The sequence below is a fragment of the Mustela nigripes genome, chromosome 6 (genome assembly GCF_022355385.1).
Source record: "Mustela nigripes isolate SB6536 chromosome 6, MUSNIG.SB6536, whole genome shotgun sequence".
NCBI lineage: Eukaryota > Metazoa > Chordata > Mammalia > Carnivora > Mustelidae > Mustela > Mustela nigripes.
Window position 1 is genome coordinate 71,434,123 of NC_081562.1, and position 9,549 is coordinate 71,443,671.

The following is a 9,549-nucleotide window of genomic DNA, read 5'->3' on the forward strand; positions in this document are numbered from 1 at the left end:
TTTTCTAATAGTGCTGTTCAAATTTGTATAATACTTTAAACAGGTATAATAAAAATACAAAATACTAGGGAAAATTCTGGATGCTTCTTTTATAAGGTTAGTGTTAGTGGAAAGGGAGTGATTCCAGTTTGGAATCCAGCTCTGTCTGTGGGGAACACTTTTTAGTTCTATGATGTGTTGATGCCACCAGAGGGAGCTGTTGATAGCAAAGTCCTTGAATGAAAGGGAGTTGGGAGAGGGGGAGGGTTATAGCTAGTAAGCAAGCAGTTTGTTTATCTTTGAGACATAGGTTATTGCCTGGTCTATAATTTTTAATCTTACTGACCCCCTCACCCCCACCTCCCACACACAAACATTTCCCCTCTCCATGTTTCATTTCAGATTTTCTTCCTAATACATTGATGCTTTTCTGTGCTCAGTTTTTTTGCCCTGTTTTCATCCTACTAACATTTGTTACTATGTTTATATTTTCTCCTGTCTATAATGTTTTTGAAACTCTTCTTGTGTTAGAGTAACAAGTAGACTTCCTTGGCATGATATTTATTAACTGAGCTAGTTTTCATAAATCAATAGAAACTGCATTTAAAACCTAAATACTTCTATTTGGTTTGCTTTTATAATGAAGCCATAAAGATTTCCTTGTATTCATCTGGCTCATAGAGGTTTTGACAAACAGCAAAGAAGAGATACTGGCTTGTACTTAGCATTCAAGCTAATGTTGTTCATATTGTCTTATTAGAACACCTGGAGAGTGCAAGTTCTAACTCAGGTATACCAGCTGCACAGAGAGGTGAGTTTGTCTAATTAAGCAAGTAGTCACCAAAGGTGTGAAATTCTAGTGTGGTGGTGCATAAACATACAGACATTGTAGAAATGCACTGGACAGTGGAATAGACACCAAAACGTGACTTTATTGTAGTTAGAATGTATCTTTTAAAATACTAATTAAACTAATATTTACGTTTTTAGCATTTTAATAGTTTCCCTGTTTCTAAAAATAAAATCTTAGCTCTTTAACATTTTTTTAGCTCAGTAATAGCAAAAGCTATTCTTTTGAAAAAGGAGAACTTGTTAGACTCCTACTTGCTTCCCCAGTCAGTGTCATCAGAAGCTTTGTTGCCAAAATCAGATGTGAAAACAGAATATTGACCAAAGTGACCTTTTGGCTTTCCTGTTACTGATGGTAGAAAGAATGTCTTTTAATAAAAGATAAGTCAACTAGTGATTTTTAAAAAATGTATCCTTCAGCATTTGATTCTTATTATTTTTTTGATTTTCAGGGTAAAAACAGGGAAGTGAATTATTCACCAAGTTTGACTTATAAATTAAAGTCATAAAATATAAAGTTAACACATTGTAAAGTACAAAGAATGGGAAATAAAATTAGTTAAAGCAGTATATGGTCCTTTCACTGATATTCTGTTAGACTTTGCTTCTGTTTTCCCTAAGCAACCACACAACTATGACATCACCAAAAGCGCTCAGCCAGCTAACTGAGAACTTGGTTTTGGACAAATCAGTGTCTAAAGCTTGACTCTTTACTCTCTCTCATATCTGACTTGAAAAGGACCATTCTTTTTCTAAGTTACAGTTAAATTACATCATCAGAAGGAGTGTTATGACGAGTAAGAGACGTCACCCATATTTTTTCTTTGTTTTTTCTTTTGTTTTCTGTCTGTGTTTTCAGCAACGTCAGTTGATTACAGTTCCTTTGCAGACAGATGCAGCAGCTGGATAGAGCTCATTAAACTGAAAGCTCAGACCATAAGGCGCGGATCAATTAAGACAAGTAGGCGGATGTTTCTACCACATTATGATCTGAGAAGCATATCCCTGATTTCCCAGTGGTGAAGGCTAGACCTTACGAACCAGCAATAACATTGCCAATCAATCACGTACTGGAGTGTGAAAGCTGCAGATACTAATGGTCACTTAGCCAAAGTTATTAAAGGGCCTTTAGATTTGTTCATTTTAACTGTACAATTGTGTTTTCAAAATTTTACTTTTTGTGACGGTATTCTTCCAAGTGTATAGAGACTTTTGTCCCTTGAATGGAAGGAAATTGTGAGCTCTCTTATTGAAGAGATGGTCTTCCAGGACCCTAGCTACCATGTAGTGATGGCATCTGCTAGTTTACTGACAGTGATACCCAGAGGGCTAAAAGAATGAGGTATTTCTGAGTAGAAAATAGCTAACTCTTATCTCACTGCTACAATCAGCATCATTACCTACATGTTCTTTATACTCCATGTGTTCTGGTAGAATCGGAGGTAAATGTATTTGAGTGAAAGAATTGACATTAAAAAGGAGGAAACGGTGTTTTGGAGGAAAGATCACAGGATATGAAACCAGACAGATCTGGTTTGGGATCCTATAAGTGTCGTTTTAATAGCTGTGTGACCTTGGACAAACTATTTAACTTCTCTGAGACTTAGTTTCCTCGTGTAAAATGGGGATAATAATACCTATATTGCTGGATTGTTGTAAGGATTAGATATATATACATATATACATATGTATGTCTGGCTTATGGTAGTTACTTATTAAGTGGTAGCTATTATTTATGTTACTTTATAAACAATCAATTTTGAGACAGCCAAGGTCATTGTTAAGTTTTTAAAATTGTGAGTTTGATCAAAATGGTTTGAAGAAGAAACCAATTACAACTAGTTAATGTAAGGTTTATCTACAAGTTGACAATGATGAAGTCGTCTGAAAAAGATGGAAAAAACTGCACTGGGAAATATAACAACTTTCACACTCTCTTTGTAATAATTTGTTCCTACAGCAGATAATTTTTAATGCTCTACCGCTTTTTCTTTTTCTTCACTTTATAACGATCATTGTGTGTGTAGCTGCACCGCATCAACATTTTCTTTTGCAGGAATGCCGTTTTTCTTCCAAAAGAATTCCATTCCAGCATTTCCTCTTAAGTTTTTCTTTCTCTCTCTTTTTAATTGCATGCAGTGCATGATAATTTCTTTACTTTCATGACATTGCTTAGCCTCACAGACAGCTGAATGTTGTCACCACTTACTTGGAAACCTTAGGGAATAATTGAGTTACCAACACCCGATCTTAATGTTTTTTCTTCTTTCTCCAAATTTAGCTGTGACAGTTGAAAAAGCAAGTCCTATGGGTGAAGGAAATTTCCGGAACCGTTCAGCTCCACCTTGTGCAAATTCTACAGTTGGGGTTGTTAAGATGACACCTCTTTCTTTTATTCCTGGAGCGAAAATAACTAAATATCTTGGGATAATTAACATGTTTTTTATTCGGGAAACCACTTCTCTTCGTGAGGTAATTTTACAACATTGTTTTTGTGAATTTTCTGATTAAAGACAGTAGTAACAAACTGTCTTCAGATTGTTATTTCAGATTGTTATTACAATTTCGATTTATTATTTTTTGCCAAAGTAATCACAACACTCATGCACATACATACAACTTTTTTTTTTCCCCAATAACCTGTATGGATTGATTCTAGATTAGACTTGCCAAATTTCATATAGCACTTAGTATTATCACAAGAGTTATGTTGGATTTAATTTCATTTATTATTAGAAATCCCAGATCCTCATTATATGATAAATAAAACAAGTAAATTTATCAATGTATGACTAGAGATTTAAAACAGCCTGAAATTTCAGCTTAGTTTTCTTAAGTAGTTATTTGTCTGAGATATATTTAAATAATAGTTTTTAAGGACTTATATTTAGAAATCATAGGGGACTAAATTATAGATAGGTGTCTATGGGAATAGTTTATAATTTTTTCCCCCTGAAAAAGAATTAAGCTGCTTGTTTTCTTTCCACCTCTCCAAAAGTACATGAGAATGCCATTTATTCAAATTCTTACCTCTTACTGGGTAACAGTAGTTACAGTGTTTTGATGTGGTCAAATTTAAGAATCACGGTCAGCCTATTATATCTGTAATTACACAGGAATTTAAACTCGAGAAAAAAATTGTATTTATATTGTATCTTATGTTATGAAATAAGACTAGAGCAAATACTGTGAATAGGGAAATTTTTTATTGAATAGGTATGAAACCCAATAAACTCTTCAGCAGTTTGTATTTTTTTAGAGTGTGTGCATTATAAAGATGACTTAACTCTGCTTTTTTCCCATTTTCTCTCCATTAACGTTTCTACACTTCCTTAGAAATAATAGCCATCATAATTTTTTTTTTTTTTTCCCAAGTAGGCTCCATGCTGGGTGTGGAGCCCAACACGGGGCTTGAACTCATGACCCTGAGATCAAGACCCGAGCTGGGATCAAAAATCAGACTCTTAACCCCCTAGCCACCCAGGCGCCTTGGCCCTCATACTGTTTTTTTTTTTTTTAATATCATGCTCACCTGCCTGGGACAGTGCCTGGCAGAGTAGACATAGGTATTTTTGTGTCAATGAGGGAATGACTTCGGACAGAATGATTAGGTAGATGTTTCCTTTACGATAAATTAGTTTTAAATCATATTCTAATTGTGTTGAGATGGAGAAGACAGTATCTTAATATAGTCTCAAAATCCTTTGAGACTTTAATATAGAATTAAATTAGGTGACGCTTAAGCCCATTTAAGTCTGACAAGGAAAGTTGAGTGTGAGAAGCTGGTATAGATTGGTGAATTAACTTTTCAGTTGCTCTTAATAGTACATGGATATTGCATTATTTTAGTCCATAAAATTTTATCCCCTAAGTGCCTTCTCTACTACTTGAGCAGCCATACCCCAACATGTTGCTTCATAGTAGATTTCCCTTCAACAGAAATTTGTAATATTATTGGCATAATATCCCAAATGTATTCATTGCTTGCTAAGTTGTTACTTGCTTTCAATTATGTAATCTTTTAAGAATTACCCCTCCGTAGTTTCTGTTACTCTGCCATCAGAATTTTGAAGTTTAAAAGACAGGAGTAAACCAAATACAAGTAAAAGAAAAAAAAAATGTACTGAGCTGTGAACTGAGTAGGAGGTAGGCTGAAATACTCAATTCCTTAACTACAAAGAGAGCTACCTTTAGATAGCTACCTCTCTCTGGCTTTTTAATAAGGTGTGTTCTGGTCAAATGTTTTTTCTAACAGTGCATTAAATTTTGCCCTTAACTTCCAATTTAAAGTTTGAAATTTATTCCTAGACTGTGTAAAAGCTGCAGTAGAATTTGCGGAAAACTTAGGTTCTAAAGTATTTTAGGCTCTCAGTTAGACTTTGGTTTCTGTTTTATCTTTGAACACTGAAACCCTTCCATAACCTACTGGATTTCATTCCCTAACAAATATGTATGGAATGCTCAGTGTGTGCACCTGTTGAACTAGGTGTTAGCAAAGAGTTACGAGCAAAACAGATGGCGGTCTCTGACCTGATGGAATTTACAGTCTAGAGGAGTGGAGCCTGGTGAACATTCAACAAGTAATCATTAACTAATGTATAATTACTAGTGATAATAAGTAATATAAAGAAATACAACAGAGGCTATCAGAGGATATAACAGGGGGAACTTAATTTAGGTCTGAGAGTTAGGGAATGTTTCCCTGAGGAAATTACATATAAACAGGGACCTGAGGAATTGAGTAAGAATTATCCTGGAAAATTGGGTGAGGATCCATCAGGGACTTACCCTGCACAAAGAATCTGAGGCAGGAAAAGTGCTTGATAGGTTTGAGAAACTGGTAAAAAGGCAAGTGTAGTTGGAACATGCTTCGGAATGGGAGATACAGCAAGCAGACAAGTTTATTGGTTATATTTACCATCAGTTTCTGTGAGTGATAGGAATGATTTGATGGAGATACTGGAATTGGAGAAAGTTTGAATTCTTGCTCTGCCATTTTTTATTAGCTATGTGGTCATAGTCATGGGCATGTGACACATTTTCTGACATCACTTTCATCATCTGTAAAGTAAAGGGATAATCCCTATCACAGACATGTTCAGTGAAGGTTTGTTTGTTCATTCATGCAACAAATCCTGTTGCAAGGGAAATTAAAATGATCACCTATTATATTAAGATCATTTAAGATGTTTTAGTATAATTTGGCATTTTGTATAAAGTCATGCATACAGTTAGATTTTCTTGTGTATTACTTGCTAGGAAGGAGGAGTCAGTGGTTTTCTCCATGCTTTTATTGCTGAAGTGTTTGCAATGGTGAGAGCTCATGTTGCTGCGTTAGGAGGGAATGCTGTTGTCTCCTACATAATGAAGCAGTGTGTCTTCATGGAGAATCCAAATAAAAACCAGGTGAGATGCAGTTACAAACTTTTATAAGTGAGGATTTCCCCCGTGGCTTTCCCATCTCCCACTGTCGCCCCACCCACCACCAAAGAGAACTGGTCTTCAGAACTTTTTGATTCTAGATGCTTAAAACATGTGTGTGCACCTGGATGCAATACATAACAAATGTATTGATAAGTACAGTCATATATAGATCAGATGCTGTTTTCATATGCTGGGTATTCTTTTTTTTTAAAGGTTTTTATTTTTTTATTTGACAGACAGAGATCACAAATAGGCAGAGAGGCAGGCAGAGAGAGAGAGGAGGAAGCAGGCTCCCTGCTGAGCAGAGAGCCCAATGAGGGGCCCGACCTCAGGACCCTGGGATCATGACCCGAGCCAAAGACAGAGGCTTTAACCCGCTGAACCACCCAGGCGCCCCCATATCCTGTGTATTCTTAAATACCTTTGGAAGTTTTGCTCCTAAGTTACTGTGGAAGACACCCTTTAGTTTGGACTGTGATCTGTCCAGTTCTAACTACCATAGTGGTGAAGAGTATGTCCCAATTATTATTCCTCAAAAATAATTCTGTTAGTGGGGGCAAAGAATTGTTGCTTAGGATTAATTTTAGAATAAATTTCTTTTATCAGTATTTTTCATATAATAGCTTACTTTGAATTGTTAAAGTTTCCTTTAAAAAATTAAAATTATCAATGGGGTTTTTTTGAATTTCCTTTCTTATGAATTACCTTCTTTTTTTTCCCCTTTGTTCATTTTTCTATTGTCTACCTTTTCGAAATGACTTAAAAGCTTGTGCTTTTTCAGCTATGTAGCACCCCTAAAATAGCCTAAAACCATGAGCATATCTGTGAGTTGGTGATTGGACATTTCCTGTTGTTTGTATAGGCACAGTGTCTTATAAATGTAAGTGGTGATGCAGTGGTTTTTGTTCGTGAATCCGAATTAGAAGTGCTGTCAACTCAGCAGCCTACTGCCAACTGCCAGCCATCATGTCCTGGAGGAGAAGTTACAACCTGAAGTAAAGCAGAAAGGAAGAACTCAACTAAATGAAATTCATCTGTCACCATTGTTTTTTCCTTAATTATCTTACTGGATTTTTAAAAGTGAACTTAATTTGAGATAATTAAGAAGGGAATGGTACATTATGAGTAGATTTGATTTGTCTGGAATTTCTAGGAGGCATGAGAATTTTAAAATCTTGATGTTTTGTTTGCCAGTCCTTGTCAGGCCCCATGGGATCTCAACTCCTCATTAAATTTGGGTAGATTTCTCAGAGAACTTAGCAGAGATGGAAGTTACTTGTAGTTTATGTTGACTTTAATAAAATCATACTTTGAAACAAAATGGTGAGATTATCAAGAAATTGTAATAGCTATCCTAATGTAATTGAGAGAAACTAAGCAAGAAATTTACAAATTGTCAATGCATTAAAAATCTGATTTGAGGAATGTGAGAAAATGGAGAAAAGTTTTAAAAACACTATGTGGGTTTCCTAATGTGTTTTATTTTGAGAACAACTGAATTTGGAATTCGGTAACAACTGAAAGGAAGCCATCTTTTAAAAACAAGTTAAAATTCTGCAGCTTGTATCCATACTCTGTCCTAACTGCTGTAAAAAAAAAAAAAAAAGTAATTTATTAGAGCCAGTGCCCTTCCATTGAAAGTTTTATTAATGTCTGTAAGGAGGGAGGAAAAATCTATGTAATCTTGTAACTGGCCAAATTTCGTTAGTGTTTAATTTGTCTAGAAGAGGCTTGGCTTCAACTGGAAAGAACTTTTGTTGACATAGTGAAAGTATGATTGATCTAGTAGGAGCATAAAATTATTTCTAATAGAATCATACTGCACTCCTACCAAATAAACAGAGTTACATCTTAGGGATTTTTGATGGTTAGTTAGATTGTATTTGGCATAGAATTTGGAAATGTAACTTGAATGTAAATATGCTGCAAAGTGTTGAATGTATACATAGAAATACTTTTTCTGTCAATGCCAAATACCTATTATAAATGAACCTTAAAAAGTACATTCCTCCTTTGCACAATAAAATTTCTTTATAAGACTTATGATTTTGCTCTTTCAGGATAACAAACCACCGTAAAGATTAGGAGTCATTTCCTTGTTATCACAGGTGTCAATATTTTTCTGTATTTTGTTTATAATTTTATTTTTTAAATAAAAAGTTTATAAACTGGAATATTCCCGAATCTCTTCTTTGCCTACTTTGTGTGGTGTAGTACTGCCATCCGATCACCTCCATTCATTCCTGCAGTCAGCAAACATCTTTTGGGCAGCTCCTAATCCTTGCGGCACTTTCATTGTCTTTGGTAGGTAGGTATTCACATTGTGAATTCACATTGAATGTATTCACATTCAACAACTACTGTATGCCTACTAGATATTAGATCCCAGGGCACAGTTTTAGACAGTGAACAAAACACACAAGTTCCTATGATCATGGAGCTCGTTTTCAGTGGCTACACAAGTAAGTTGTAAACTGTGCTGTGTGTGTGTGTGTGTGTGTGTGTACACACACTATACATACTATACATATATGTGTGGTGTATATATATGTATGTTTATATATGTATATATATATGTTTATGTCTTGTGTGTGTATATATACATATATACGTTCGTGTGTATACAGATATACGTATGTATATATGTATATACCCGCACTCACACACTAAAACAATTGCTAATGCTTACTGAATGCTTACTATATACCAGGTAGTATAATAAATAACTATATATATATTTTAATGATTTTATTTTTTTGTCAGAGAGCACAAGGAGGGGCAGCAGCAGGCAGAGGGCGGAGGAGACTGACTCCTTGCTGAGCAAGGAGCCTGATCCAGGACTGGATCCCAGGATCCTGAAATGATGACTGAGCCAAAGTCAGATGCATAGCAGACTGAGTCACCCAGGCACCCCAAACATTATTACTAATTCTTGAACATTAAAGTAGCTGGGTGGCATTAGCTCCATTTGGTATGAACAATTGTATACTTAACAGAGGCCTGGGCTGATTTCTAAAAAAAGCTGGAATTTCCTTAATTACTCAGGCTTGCTCTGTTGGCTCACATGAGCCATTTGCTCATGTGCTCTACCTTTGAAGCATAATTAGCCCAGGCCAAGAGGGGCTCCTTCCAGAAAAGTTCATGTTGCCCTATACCCCAAACGCTACTGCTTATTCCTTTGTGTGGATTCCCTCAAAAAACGATCATTTTTACAGATGTGCTGGGACTTAGTACTCACTCTTTTGGAAACACTGAGGCCAATTTTAGTATTTATAACATGCCTCATATGTATCTCTC

At 35.5% G+C, this 9,549-nt stretch overlaps 1 protein-coding gene across 22 annotated transcripts in view; it reads left to right on the plus strand.

Annotated features, from left to right (window-relative positions):
- C2CD5 (C2 calcium dependent domain containing 5) overlaps positions 1-8,426 on the plus strand; it is a 97,674-nt gene extending 89,248 nt beyond the window's left edge. For 8 of the 22 annotated variants that reach the window (XM_059402811.1, XM_059402818.1, XM_059402815.1 and 5 more), the window contains 5 exons: positions 740-790; positions 1,688-1,789; positions 3,110-3,300; positions 6,088-6,234; positions 7,115-8,426. In XM_059402811.1, the coding sequence (XP_059258794.1) occupies positions 740-790; positions 1,688-1,789; positions 3,110-3,300; positions 6,088-6,234; positions 7,115-7,246 (623 nt within the window). In that variant the 3' untranslated portion in view covers positions 7,247-8,426. The remainder of the gene's footprint in view (positions 1-739; positions 791-1,687; positions 1,790-3,109; positions 3,301-6,087; positions 6,235-7,114) is intronic. The other 14 variants (XM_059402817.1, XM_059402825.1, XM_059402812.1 and 11 more) reach the window with 4 other exon arrangements.
- The last annotated feature ends 1,123 nt before the right edge of the window (positions 8,427-9,549 follow it).